The following is a 15,376-nucleotide window of genomic DNA, read 5'->3' on the forward strand; positions in this document are numbered from 1 at the left end:
TATTGATGGAACCTGACTTAATGTCGTGTTTTGATTGTTGATTCTATCTTGCATTGTGTTTCTGTGTTTGATATGATGTAAAGCACTTTGAAATGCCTTGCTGCTGAAATGTGCTATACAAATAAAATTTGATTTGATTTTAAGTTATAGTTATTATATGCTAGTTAGCTACGATGAGCAACGTTGTAATATGTACATATCGTACCTTTCAAACTAAAAGACGTATTGAGGCATTGGAGCTAAACTCTAGGTAATATGAGGATGATGCTACGAATAGCATGCTAGCGAATGAGAGTATCTCAGAAATGAAAGGGTTTTGATAGTGGAGCTGATAATACGACACAGTTCAAATACTGTTTTCAAGTGTGAAGCTACTGGAAAAAAAACAACCCAAAAAACCCAGGATGATATCAATAGAAGCAAAGGAAACCCAAACTGCTGTTTTAATCACTATTTATTGACTTTAGTCACATGCATACTTGTTTACAGCTGATTTTAGTGTGCAATACACAGCTTCACTTTGTTTTATTGTCTAGGTTATGGTAAACCAAATGCATTTAACCTCGAAGGCTGCCTTACCAAAAGTTTATACAACATGATTCATTTTGTCACATTTTCAACACAGAAGAACATTTTCTTTAAAAGCCAGAAGCCATAGATACACAAGGTACGGGTGTTCGGAGAACTTCATCATTTTGTGTCTCTGTGGTTGCTTTGCTATTTGTTGGCAAATATTTTGTCGTTAAAAGTCAGTCAAGCTAGAGTTTTACATTCTCGGAGTGTTGGGACAGATTTCTTTAAACGCGCAGATGGGTGTGTATCTATGACTCCCGCACAACAACACGATCACCGAAGAAACAATTTGGATAATATAGCAGATTTAATGCCTCTTGACTTCTCAGTTACAACATAAACTTTTTTTTTTTTTCTTTCTACAGTAAACTCTCACCGAGCTTTGTGGCAAAATCCACGCTGGCTTGTTTATATGTGCTTTTTTTTTTCTGTTTTGCTTCATGGCACAGTTTGAAAATCGTAGTTCGGACCTTTGCAGAGAATACCAGGAACTCATCAACACGTCGTATCATTCAGTCCTCAATCCAGATGTGGTTGTATTCTACAAGAGTGCAAATTCTGAGTAAGCCAACTTATTGTGTGTGAGTATATATACATCCTCCAAAAAAAGCGTGGCATCATCTGAAACGTAGCGACACGATAAGTTTTTTTAAACGTTTTGAACACCGAAGCTTTAAGACAGTCTCCGAAACGGAAAAATAAAGATTTGCTAAAGTAAACGCGTAAAAAATAAACCGTTAGTGTTTTTTCGCTATCAAAAATGCTGCTCCTGATGTAAAATCCGGTACAAGACTCTAGTATCAAATGCTTCTTCTGCTGGATTTTTGCTTCTGTTTGAGATGAGAATACGTCAGGTTAATCTGCTAAGGAATACAAATCTTTTAGCTGGCTTCTTGGACACATCTTCCACTCTGTCATCTGGCTCCTCACCTAATAAAAAAAAAATCCCTAAAATAAAGCAAACGAATCACTGCAGCACTTTAAGAAAAAAAAAAAAGAAGAAACAAACAAAAAGCACATTAGAAAAACACGACAGTCCAATCAGTTCACACTGAGGATTAGCCAAACCTATACTGAGAAGAGAGAAGAGATTTCATACTATATATTAGCGTTGCAAGTTTCTCACATTTATGTATTTATAATTCACAAGAGCCTCCACGGAAAGCAACGGTATTAAGCGTTTGGGACCACCAAAAGGAAAAGATGTCAAGATGAAGATGGTTGTTTTTTAAAATTTTTTTTCATTATTAGTACGGTGCTGGTTGTGGTTTAGCCTTGAAGCATTTATAGAAGACCAGGGCATACAGTCACAGGCTGAAATATTCGGCTTTGAGTTTGGAATGGCTAACAAAGGGTGAGAATAATAATAATAATGATAATAATAATTTTAAAAAAGCACAAAGCAGTGGGATAAGCTAACTAGGTGGCCTGACCGACCGAAGCAATGATATGTAGGCAGAATAACAACTTTAACCAGGCTGGTGAGGCTTGTAATCCCATGTTAGCGTTAGCATTTGCGGCGTCTTTTATCCCAGTTTACCAAACTATCTCAGTGGGAGAAAGCGACAGCACATCACAATCGTAAAAGATCAACAACTACATCAACGTTTGGGAGCTTGGTTTCCAAACCACTTTAGCCAAAATGTCTAACCCCAAATTAAAAAATATAAAGTTTTATTATCATGCTACAAGACCAAACGAAGCTTTAAAACACACCTAAAATTTGACTTTTCTTTAAAATAACCTAAAATATTATTCTTATTAACAAAGTGAATTCTAAAAATAAATATTACTTTTGCTGATTATTAAATTGTGTTAAGGCCATGTTATGCTTTTTCTCAGAGCTTTATATCACTACTCCAAATCGGCGACAGGCAGATGATAATTTAGCAGTTTAAATGTCTTTTTTGCCTGAATTCATTCAAGATTAATTTTTAAAAATGTTTTTTTTCAGCCAAAGAAGAAGAGATTGCTAATTTGCATATAGAATTTACAACAGATATGAATGAATGGCTTTCATATGGGCAAAACTCTGACCACTAGATGGCATTAAAGTATTTCCAATACGATCTGTGATATTTATTACTGTATTATTGGGTCAAAAAAATTTAACACTCTAAGAATGCGTTGAAAATTCTTGTGGCTACAATTTCTGATATTGACAAATCATCCTACAGTCTATTTTTAAAAAAAGTAATTTTCATTAAACTCTTAAGTCTGTAAATGTATAAGTACAACAGTACAGTGGTTGTCTAGTGCCAATAATTTAGAAACAAACATAACATGGACTCTTTATTAAAATATGTAGTGCATTATGATCAATCAGAAATTGTATGAAAATACAATTCATGTATTATTTTTATGTGTGGTTTTAAATAAACGTATTAAAGCAAACATAAATATATCCGACAGAAAACAAGCCTGTTAAAGTTCTCAGCTACCTTGGCTAACTTCCTCTTTAAGGTAAATAAATTATGAACTATTTTGTGAATGAAGCAAAGCTTAAATATCTAGCTGGAACATGTCATAGCTCACCTGGAGTGTGCCGATGCCGATCCTGTTAGTCAAGAGAACCAAACTCCCAAAAGTTTGGCTTCATCTCTAACGAGAGCGCGCGTGTTCCACAAACAGGCACAGTCGTCTGCTAACAAGCTATCATTTTCCCTGATTATCCTGATTTGCTTCCTCAAATTCTTTCGGAACATTTGGCAGATACGTAAATATTGCACTATCGTTCATCTTTCTTGTGCTGTACCATGTGTTCTGTAAACACAATAAGCCCGTAGTCACAGGGGGACGCTGCCTACATACTGCTAATAACTACCGCTCGGGTGTGAATATGGGGAGATGTTTATGGGTTTGTTTTTCACAGCTCCGTGCTTGCGGTTAAAAACGAGCGGACCGGGGCGGGAGGCTGCCGAGATGGAGGGCGTGTTTATTGTGCCACACACCAAGGGCGGCCTGACATAAAAGCCTCCAGGCTCTCAGTTCGAGAAGAGGTGTTGTGAGGGGCAACCGTGCATGCTGAAAGTATCGACTTGTCACTCGGCCTTCTCCGAGCCCTGCTCCGGCGATCTGTGTAAACAAATGTATGATTGGTTTTTCAGTCAACCTCGTAGTTAAAATGCGAACCTTGAAACTAACCTGACACCTTCGTTATTTACTCAATGTAAAACTTATCTCTCTTTTAGCTCCGCCAGTCCAGCCTTACAAAGCTCCATCTCATTTTTTCTCTTATTTTTATTTGTTTTAGTCAGACCACTCGTTCTCATCCAGCTCCGAGTCGTCGTCGGATTCGCTGTACTCCACGGCGATGCGGCGTGACAGGATGGTGGCCACGTCGTTGCCGACAGGCTCCCGCTTGGCTTCCTGTTCCCTCTGCTCCTGAACCTTCCTCAGCTGGATGCCTGCGAGGGACAAAGGGAAGGGAGGAGCAATGAGGTCTGATGAGAGCTTTGTCTTTAAATGCTACTGGAAGTATCTTTCATTTGATCAAACTGTAAGCATGAGCTGTTAAGGATTAAGGGTGTTTTCACAGTCCGTGTTCAATTGGAAACCAAAGTTCAGCTGGTGCAATTCTCTTTCACTGGCCATTGTATCAGACTATCCAAACCATTTGAAAAACTGGTTCACCTCCTCGTCTGTGGGGGCGCTGCGCCATGTACCATTGAAAGAACATGTTTACATTCTTTGCAAAATTTAACAAAAAATGGAGTTGCTTCAGATTATAGACATTGTAGTATTTCCCTTTTGTCCTGGCCTAAAGACCACGAGTCATTTCCCCATCAAGCAATACACTTTTGCATATTTTTGGTTTTATTTACCCAGATTGCCTTGTGCCATAGTCCCATTCCTGCTTTTGGAGCAGTCTCTGGTCTGCTTGGTGTTCGAACTTGGTGCCACAGATCACTTCAACCAATCAGAGAACAAGGTTTGTAGGTGGACCAAAGTTTGCTTCTTTGGTCAATTGTGCACTCACACCTCCCCAAACAAACCGGACTTTCTAGGTCAGCAAACTAGAGATTGATCAAAGTACACTAAACAGGGCTAGTGTGGATGAACTGGTTTCTCCCAGTGTATTATAAGCCTGGTGGGTCCCCAGGCTTTCCTTGCGCCCCACTAGGCTAAGCATTGTTTATTTATATATATATATATGTCCACCAGCTGATAATGCAACAAATAAATGTTTTTTAATACACCAGTGACAGACAGAACAAAGAGTCTCTTTGGTGAAAGGGTTGGAAGCACAATGGCAACATACTGTAGTATGGTCAGTATGTGAACACATAAGGAGACTGAGGTCAGGCGTCTTCTTTTATTGACTGGATCTCTACAACCACTGTCCGTCTTTACTGGTCTACACACTAACAACTTCAAGAAAGTTGGTGTTTAGGTAATGTTAATAATGTCTTCCAATAACCCATAATTACTTAGTCATATTTTAAAATTTCCTGTCAACTTGAAACATTTTTCAACTCAAAAACATGGTAGTGTCCTCTACCATCAGGGTTAGCAAGTTTTCTGGGAGAAACCCTGAAAGATATTCGCCACATATGTGGCGAATATGCCGACACTCGTACCTCTACGTATGGCGGCCAGCAGGTCGGAGCGTGCGTCGCTCATTGGAATCATCCCCAGCATGGTTGACTTCCTCGTCGAAGGCGCCGAATCCACGGCTGTCTGGCCGACAGCGGCGTGAGGCGGGGATGGGTGAGCCTGGTGTCCAGCGGGCACGCCAGGAGGTGGGGGCGGAGGGGCAGCTGGAGGTGCACCTGAAGGGGGGTGGGCGGGGGAGGGTACGTAGTTGGCAGGGGGAGGAGGAGGGGAGGGGGAGTAGTGGCAGGAGAGGGCAGAGGAGGTCGGTGGGATGGCGGAGGTGGCCGCAGAAGGCGGCGCTGTGGCGGAATCGAAGGCAGTCTGGGCGGATGGGATGGTTGGCGGGGGTGGGGGAGGAGCTGGAGGGATGTAATACTCTGGTATGGTGGAGGGCTGCCCACTACAGAGTGAGAAAGAGGAAACACACATTCATATGGGTCGGTACTAAATCATCTTTTCAGAAACATCTGTAGACACGACTGCATTTCTTTGCATGTGGAGCTGACAAGTGAGATCTAATCACCAACGCTCGGTGCGAACAATCAGGCTCACAGCTCTCCCATACTTCACCTTGAGACGTCGTCTCCTCCGTGGACGACAACTTTGCAATTTCCATTCAAGACTTTTTTTCACAATGTTTGCAGGTATTTTGTGCAAACTCATACCAATCCACGTAATTCCTCAATGTGTCTGATAAACACTCCAAAAACATATTCATGTCGCCTGCGGATACAACAACAGGAGACCTGCCCACTAACTTCAGACTAACACATCTCACAGAACGCTATGTGAAATTGTTTGTTGAGAAGCGGAATAGGACGGCTCACTGCGAACAAGATGACGCAATTTTTGCCACGTGACTACATCAATGAGAGCCGATTTCAATGCTTCGGATGAAGTAGGGGAGAGCCTTTAGAGTTGTCCACTTGAAATCCAACCAGCCAGGATGAATGTTAGTGCCAACCCCAGGTAGAACCACAGACTCCAATACAACCTCTAAGACTTCTACTTAGTTTCTTTGGACTGGAAAGAGAAAACAATAGTCTCACCCCAGGGCACTAAATTCTGCAATCTCATGAAAAAACAGAGGTTCATCAACGTAATGGAAGAAGATTCAAACCTTGAAGTCCTCAATGTTTCAGCTAAATCAAAGCCACTGAACCATTTAAACTGTAATATTCGCCACTGTCTCACTTTGTCAGTCAAATTAGTAAGCCTACCCGTACCCAGCTCGGTATTCCTTTATCGACTGCTGCCTTGGCCCATTGACCGTTGGATCTCCCCCGGCCTGGACCCCGTGTCCTGATGGGGTCCTGCCGAGGGAAGCTGCGTGTCGACCCGGTGGTCCTGCCCCGGCGGCTCCTGGGGGCTGGTTGGCTGGCCTCAGGCCGCGATCGAGCGACTGTGTCTGGGCGGCAGCAAGGTGATCCCTGGCATGGTGGTCAGCGGGATGGGCAGCGCTTGGAGCCTGGGTAGCCGGGTGGTTGGGACTTGCCGGGTAGGAGTCGGACGCCATTGACCTATTGGGTTAAAATTGAGGAGGGGAGCGGGGCTTTATTCACGCATAGCCTAAAGTAAGTGATATCAATGGAAAATACAATGTTTAATCAACGACCTGAGCCTGGATTCCATTTTAGTTGATTTCCATTTGCTTTAACATTTTAATGTTTGGCTATTTGTACTTCTACCAAACTGTGATGCTCTGATTAGTATATTTGAAAAGAACAAATACAACATTGGGTTTCACTTAAGAGTCTCCATAAGAGGGCAGCACAGAACTTCAAATGACACAAGTAAAGAACATTTCACAGTGTCTTGAAAATATTGGTGGACGTTTATCATTTATTGAAAATTTCTTATCAAGATAAGAATTTTGACTTATAGATGTGACAATAAAATCCAATTAATGATGTTTAAAACACCCTACAACTGTCCTTATTGTCGGGATTGATAGCTTCCATCAACTCTGACCCCTACCATAACGTTTCAAGATGACGGGAAATTGACTAAAAAGTTACATTTGACCTTCTTCCACATATTTTCTGTTCTCTACATGTCTTCGGACAAAAAGGTTAGGATTTTACTTTGCATTATCAAAGTAAAGTGGGTCTGAATACTTGGAACAACGTATAATTTTCCCCCCTAATTTTGAGACTTACATGCTGCTTTGTGTTGGTCTAATACATTGCGATTTCTGTGTGTAATATAGCAAAAAATAAAAATAGGTTCAAAGGGTATTAACATGTCTTCAAGAAACTGTAAGCCACTATATTTTGCTCGTCTTTAAATGTGTTGCTGTGTCTTTATGCAATTGCAATCCGAAAATTTCCAACAGAACACATTTAAGTAAATATGGTCAAATGAATTTGCGCTTAGCTTGTCTGAAATAAACAAAAAGAAACAAACTGATGTGTTAGAAAGGTACAACTGAAGTGGTTTGGGGTTAGCATGTACCTGCTATCTGGGGAGAGGGATCCTTCAGACGACATGCCGTGGTAAGGGGAGGGGGTGAGCCTGGCATCGGGTCGAAATTCTTTATCGTAGGCCAGAACGTTCCATTCCTGACGCCTGTTACGAGCCTTACGCACCTGCGGGACGAAACAACAGGAAAGAAAAACACAACTGGTAAAATCTATGCTTTCTTCTTTCTTTTGGTATAAGATAAAAGATGACTGAGCATACTTTTTTTAATCTATTTTTGTCAAACAAAAAATTATCATAAGTTCCCCAACCTTATAACCAATTGAATATTTGTTAAAAGAATCAAAAACAAACAAACAAAAAAACTCAAAGAGCATGTAAATGTATTTCATGACAATATAATTATAAGTCTCACAAAATTAGCTTTTGTAATAACTTCACAACCTTGTCATTGAAATAGGTCAATGTGTGGGCTTTGCAGGGCCTCAAAAAAAACTCAGCAAAAGGTCCACTCCCAGGAAAATGACTAACTAATGTAACTTTTTTTTTTTTTAAAAAGTATTTCTTTTTTACATTTTTGTTAAAACTGTTACCACAACATGAAACAGAAAATCTGTGAAAACAAATCACAACTGTGCTGAAGCACCTCCTCCCTGAGCTACTTCAGCAATCTGCTAAAATGCACCACTCTCGATCAAAAACAACCAATTATAGCCAGGACCTGGGTCTTATTGCTGTCGATAGACCTTGGGTACGCGCTGCTCAATGTGCTAATAACCACCTATTCACCATCACTGGTGGACATGTAATCTAACATTAGTATTGTTGACATGCTCTGATATTGGGAAGAAGCTACAGAGTAGCAGAGAGCAAGTGGGGGCGGGGGGCAAGAGTAAGGAGTGAACGGCGTGTACACGAGCGTGATTGGCAGTGCTAAGACCCTCCTCCTGGCTCTGATTGGTTGCTTCTTATTAGCACTGGGAGAAGGCAGAGAAACTAGATTTTTTTCACAGATTATCAGTCTCATACTATGCCATCACGACATAGTGGCAGCTACAACAAATATGTAAACAAATCTATATTTTTTTATAGATGTTACATATCGAATATTTAAATGTATCAAGAGCAAGCGGTTACCAACCTTTTTCACCTCTCTGCTTGGGTCTTCCACCTGCCGCTGCTGCTCCTGTGGAGGATACACAGACAAACAGGAGTGGAAAGGACCTCAGTCATTAGCTACTGGCTCTTTGTTTGCAGAAGGAAAGTGATCTGGACCCCTTTTTACCATCACACTGAACCAAACACACACACACACACACCCACTGGTCTACTCACTACCCAGTTCACTACTGTGAAACACGGACTATCACACAACGGACGACGGAGCCAAAAATGGGTGGGAATACAACAAACCAACCAAAATCAAACACAGGAGGTCAGAGAGAGAGGGGTGAGATGGTGAGATAAGGTGACGGTATACACACAGACACACACACCGGCGGGAGTTCATAGGGGTGTGTGTGTAGATTTAGTTTTTTCATACAGTGAGGACTTTGTTTTAGTGCTGTTTCTAAATTACAAGGTGTATGTAAGACTTCCTTTTTCAGAGGTGAGTGTATAATGTGTTTTAATGGAGAGTGAGGGCAGGAAGTGAGGGGCGTTGGGGTGGTGGTAGCGGTAGGGGGGTTAGGGGTCTGGGTCGCCTTACAGAGATGGACAGGGGGCTCCTGGGTGGGGCCTGTCTGGAGTGGGGCCTGTCGGGGTGGGCCGGACAGCCCTATGGAAACATGGGAGAAAGACAAGCTGGTGCATTAGACTGAGCAGAGGAAGAGGAAGGGGATGCGCATCTTCCAAGGCCAGCAAGCTATAGACAACTGAGAGAAAGGAAGGAGCAGGCGCTGAGGGAATAAAGTAGAGTGATGTCTCAGGCAGCCTGCTGCAGCTTTTTCCATCCTCTTACACCTGTTGTTTTTTCTTAAGTGAACGCTTGATGTAAGGTTCAAAATTTTATAAATCAGTACATTTAGAAGGAAGGGAACAGAAAAATATGAAATAAGCATTAAATTCGACACAAATATTGACAAAAGGCAGCAAATGCATACAGCAGCAGCTGTTCTGGGATCTGAATGGAAGGATTTCTTTTTTTTGTTAGACTAAATCAACGTAATATACTATCAAACGTCAGCTGTGAAAAGGCTTCAAACAGCAAGTCCATGCAACTTCTTCCAATTCACTGGAAGTGGCTCATAATTAAATCAGTTTTTTTTTTTAATGATTTATTTCCAGTTTTCAAAACAATGAATGACAGATTTAAATAATTATTTTGCAGGTCATTTATTTATTGTAATTTGGCCCTTTTTTGTTTTCATACAAAACAGCTGTTTAATTGAGTATGCTTAAAAGTGAGGTGTGTAATTGGAAACCAAAGTATTTGAATCAACTCTACCAATTCTGCCAAGTAAAGTAAGCAGACACATGTCTAATGGTTGTTGATGGCTAGAAAATGCATATCATTTAGGTACAACTTGCTAACTACAATAATCAGAATAATAATCAGTGATCAAATATATTAGATCCTGTATGTAAAACTTTGAACCTAGTGGTAAATCTACATTAAATTTGAACTCGAGCATCTACCCATTTTTTAAAGCTAATTGAAGTTTGTAATATAATAATGTAGTATAGAAATAACAGCTTATAATAAAACATTAAGATATAGTAACAAATTTGCTCTTGTCTCAATTTCAATGACTATAAGCAGTTATTTAAGTTTTCAAAATCTCTGATTATATCTTGTCACTAAGTATCCCCCAGCTGCTGCTGCATTCAATAGAGCAAAGCTAAATGGTGAAAACATTAAGATAGGAAAGCATCAACTTAAATAACAAAAGAACATGACACAAGTCGGCAAAATAGAACAGATAAGCAAATTAAAGCAGAGGATGACTTTATTTCTTGTAACTTTTCTAAAACACACTCTCCTCCAGCTCCACACTGACACACAAGCTGTACGTTCACAACAAAAATACACCTTCACATGCAAATGCACTCCCTATGGAAACGGATGCCTACCTTCTGCCGCCTCTTTTCTTTGCGTTTGTCCTCAGTGGCCTGCAGCATCTTCTCCTTCCACAGGTTAAAGAAGTAGGAGGAATCAGTGTAGAACTTCAGCGCATCCTTCTTGTCGTCCCTTGCAGAGGTAAATAGAGGAGGAGAGGTGAAAAAGTAAGCAACAGATAAGAAAGAAAAGAGAGCAGACACATCATTTGCTGGAATTAGGCCGACTCCAAATGTAACCCACCTATAGGGGCTGAGGATATTCAGTGGCGGGGGCTTGTCACAGCGGTGGTACATTTCCACCACAGGATTGGGCACAGACGTCCTGGAGACCACCTGCTGGTCTTGAATGGTACTGCTCTTAAATGCTTTCCTCATGTTGATGTCCTGGAGGGAGACTGAAAGACCAGAGGATGTTTCAACTTAGCTGTTTTGAGAAGTTCTGCACAGAAATACCTTTTTATGTCTTAAAGGCGGAATAGATTAGCAGCTAAATCCTGTTAAAACACTACTGTCTGGTCATCTGAACCTTGCTTTCAAATTTTACAGGCAAAAGGACAATTTATGGTTTCAGAATTGTCCGACAACTCCGATAATTACTTATCAGGGTTCTACACTCTGGCATGTGACTACTACTGATGAAACCTAATGTTTTAATAAAATCCAAGATAAACAACAAGTGGCCACAAAAGAGCTCCTACTATGGTGGAACCTATTATTGTATACACTTTTTAAGTATGATCAGTTATGTACTTCTATCTAGTTGCAAAGATTGCAACTTTACCTTCAGCCCACACTAGGAATTGATTTTCTTTACACTGTCATAAACAAGGAACATTTTTTGAAATACATTTATCTTTTACAGCTACAAATACAACAATCTGATTGGAATTTTGATACCACACAACTGGAAAATGATCACATATATATATATACACACATTTTTGCAAATTAAAATTTTCAAGTGTGGTGGCATGCGTTCAGTAATCTGAAACTATATTTTGTGGAACCATCAACAAAATTTGCAAGATTTTATTTTGGATTTTTAAAAACTTTTTTACAATCAAACAGTCAAACAAGGTGAAGAGTTTCTCGGAAGATCAACCTTTTAGGTCTTGCCACATGTTCTCAGTTTGATTTAGGTCTGGAATCTGTCTATTCTCACATTCATACTAAACATGATCCTAAACACACACAGAGCTGGATAATAACAGAAGCATCTGCACTGTGTTGTTTGCATACGCCACAGAAACAGAAATAGCAATGATGTGTGTTTGTGCGTGTGTGTGTAAGCATGCGTAAAATTTTATTTTTGACATACTTTTTGTGGTTACCAGATGTAAGAAAAAGTGTGTCCCCATAAGCATGCTAAAAGTCCTACTGGTATCATAAACCACAAATACGCGTATGTGTGTGTGCGTATCATTCCTTTAATACTGTAAGAGGTTTAACACAGAGCTATCTAGCATCTTCCATATGGCAGAACACATAGTCACACACATGGGTGGGATCAGCTGACACCAACCCAGCATATAATAAGGTTAAGCCACAAACGGTGTAACATATGTCCCGGTCAGTGATTTACTGAAGGATCATTTATGTGTACAGAGGCTGACAGAACAGTTAGACTCTGAATGCAGTGACTTCCTCCTTAAAAACTAAAAGGCAAAGGGTTGTTTGATTCATATGTAAGTTTGCAGTGAAAGCACTGTACCGTCTGAACAGTGTTTGATCATTGCCTCCTAAGCCTCTGTCCCTGTGGCCAAATGAATAATCCACTGCTGTAGAAGCCAATGAAACTTTGAATCAGACTCATCTTAAAAGAGACTTGACCTACTCTTCCAGCAAACTTATTTTATTCCTCACTGTGTACTCTCTTTTTCTTCATCCCTCTAAGTTCTGCAGGATATTCCTTTTTGCACATCCTTGCAAATAATCTAAATACAGTTGATAACCAGAGTAATGAGATAAAACAGAGAGTGAGGGCCTCTGTACATGTCTAGAATCTGCAGAAGTGTTTTACCAATCTTCTGAACATTTACACTGCAGTAGGTGAAACAGAAGAATGTATTACTGATTTTTTTAAAACACTCTCTGAGCCAGTAAAAGATATCTGGGGTTTGCACTTCAACAAAAGAACTTATATTTTGCTGGTTCACAAAATGTTTTATTCTGTAATATAAAAAATGCAAAAATGGTTATTAATAGTTTCTATGAGATTGCTCTAAAGCTCTTTTAGCCTACTTTGTGTCAGACAGGTCTGATTAGATGATTCTTGATTCTACATGTCTAAATGTGTCTAGGAGAATTCAATTCTGTTGTTTTTAGTCCTTTATTATAACAGTTTTCTGTTGATCAGAAATATTCAAGTGTGTAAAATAAAGCAAAAACAGATACTATTTTTAAATTTAATACTTTTTAATACCTATTAAATGAGCTGGTCACTGTTGAAAATAAAAAATAAATACATTTTAAATTGTTCTAAATTACTTTGAGGTATTTTTTTTTGTAGAATTTACTTTATTTTTTTCATTGTGCCGTTTTACTACTCGAAAAAAAGATAAGACATAAGAAGATTAACAAGAAGATTAGCATAAATCTTTCAAATTTTCCTTTTTCATTAGCATTTTTATTACTGTTTGCCTGCCTTGGGAAAGAGCACACAAACACACCTTGCTAGTTAAAAAAAATCTGCTCAATCAGCCTCCACTTTTTTAGAAACAGAAATTGATGTCTTTGTTTTAGAATTTGAAATAAAATACAAATTAATCTAAAGCATTTTACCTTTTAAAGGCGTGCCAATAACTGAGGGAGGTGCTGTATGTGAAAGGACAGTGAGCAAAGCATTTGTTTCTCAATACATGTCAAAAATACCCTCAATAATACTAAGGTGATAAAGCTCGTGGGTTTGTATTACTTACTATCTCAGGGTACAATAATTTGAGGAATCAATTGTTCCTTCTATGGCTTAAACCTGATACCATCTATGATAACCTAGTTAAAGTGAACGTCACATAATAGTTTTACTTGTTACATAACAGAGAGACATGTCAAGTGTTTTTGCCTTTTCTCGACTAAGCACCATTCTTTTATTCTTCTTTTCTTACAAGATACTCAGATTTCTCCTTACCAAATTTTCTATCTTTACAATATATATTCTCCTTTTTTTATTTTTCTTTACGATATTTTTACTCTTTTTTTCCCCATTTCACATACCCCTCCTTCCTTCTCGACTAGAGAGAAGCCATCAGTGTCGCCATTTTACAAATAAGATGGAGAGACTGAAATAGAGAAATGAAATGAAAGACAGGAGAAAATGACTGAGCAGAAGTAGTAAAAGCTAAAAAAGTGAAAGGTTTGTGAATCATGACTTCTGTAATGGAGAACTAAAAAATGAGTATCAAGAGGGCAGAGGAATGGATTGCGAGTGGGAGGACAAGGGAGAGAGGAGATGAAAAACTAAGCAAGTGAGGAGGAGGTGGAAGAGGAAGAATGGGAGAGGGATGAAAGGGTATGACGAAAGACTGCTGAGGTTTTTCTTTTCATCTCCGTCTGCGCTGCTGTGACGCTGAATGTCTGAGGCTGCTGTGCTGCAGAATGACTCGGCAGAACCAGCAAGGATGGAAAAAAGAGAGAGGAGAGGAATAGAGCGAGAAAAGAGGATCATGAATATGAAATAGATGGGGAAAATGAGAACTAAACATGAGGAGAAAAGGAAAGTGGGGTAAAAGAGAAAAAAACCTGAGCTAAAAAGATAGGAGGTATGAACACGATGCGGCTTCTTTCAGTCACTCATCAAAAAGGTTAATGACAACAAAACATGGCATTTAAGTAAGCTACAAATCTGTTGATCTTCTAAACTCTGGGAATGGCCACAAAAAACTGTGATTTACCAAATACTTGCATTTATCTGCAGTCTGAATGATCATTTTAAAGTTTTAAACAAGTAGAATAATGAGTATACAATGACAGTTTTTAATAAAAGGTTCAAATCCTGACCTGGGCTCTGTCTAAACTGCCTTTAGGTATGAGTGTGTGTGTGAATGGTTGTTTGTCCAGTGGGCCTCTGTAGGTGCCTTTCCATTGACCATAAAATTGCTCAATTTGGCACATCGAAAATAAATTTGCATAATGAAAACAAGTCAATCTTCAAAAAACAAATTATTTGATCAAACGTTTTGGCGCTAGGATGAGGTGTTTTTATGGAAAATTAGTTTAGTTTGATAAACTGCAATGGAAACACTTTTCTTCACATCAGAAACGGATGTTGCCACTGGCGCAAACCATGAAGACAACAGGAAGGAGTTTGAGGATCATGGTGCAGAATGATTTTTAATGACTTATCGCATGAACAAACTTAATCCCTTCTGATTTTATGTGGGTTTCTTATTTAATGGAAACACTGCAATTGCAAAATTGTGTTTTTTTGACATTAACTGAATAAGAAATTTTTGTGCACATTTATAATGGAAACACAGCTTGTGTATGACCTGCTATGGACTAATCCATTGTGCACCCCGCCTCTTGACCAATAACTGCCATAGATGGGCAGAATTAGATAACTGTAAATGCTATAGATTGGTTTCCAGACTTTAGGGCTTGGCAGAAAGCTAGAAAATATCAATCTTACAAAATGTACCTACAAAGATATTAAATCAAACATCTGAGAATTAAGTATGAATTCATATAACTGACTATTGGAGACAATATGAAGCTAAATGGCTGAGAG

General features: G+C 39.4%; 1 protein-coding gene across 3 annotated transcripts in view; it reads right to left on the bottom strand.

Moving 5' to 3' along the window:
• Positions 1-436: 436 nt before the first annotated feature.
• Positions 437-15,376, bottom strand: part of LOC114157721 (wiskott-Aldrich syndrome protein family member 3) — a 35,176-nt gene continuing 20,236 nt past the window's right edge. For 2 of the 3 annotated variants that reach the window (XM_028038866.1, XM_028038867.1), the window contains 8 exons: positions 10,892-11,045; positions 10,663-10,780; positions 9,299-9,367; positions 8,732-8,776; positions 7,624-7,757; positions 6,396-6,689; positions 5,154-5,569; positions 437-3,980 (listed from right to left, as the gene is read on the bottom strand). In XM_028038866.1, coding sequence (XP_027894667.1) covers positions 3,823-3,980; positions 5,154-5,569; positions 6,396-6,689; positions 7,624-7,757; positions 8,732-8,776; positions 9,299-9,367; positions 10,663-10,780; positions 10,892-11,045 — 1,388 coding nt within the window. In that variant the 3' untranslated portion in view covers positions 437-3,822. The remainder of the gene's footprint in view (positions 3,981-5,153; positions 5,570-6,395; positions 6,690-7,623; positions 7,758-8,731; positions 8,777-9,298; positions 9,368-10,662; positions 10,781-10,891; positions 11,046-15,376) is intronic. The other variant, XM_028038868.1, reaches the window with a different exon arrangement.

Source organism: Xiphophorus couchianus, chromosome 14 (assembly GCF_001444195.1).
Source record: "Xiphophorus couchianus chromosome 14, X_couchianus-1.0, whole genome shotgun sequence".
In the NCBI taxonomy this organism is placed as follows: domain Eukaryota; kingdom Metazoa; phylum Chordata; class Actinopteri; order Cyprinodontiformes; family Poeciliidae; genus Xiphophorus; species Xiphophorus couchianus.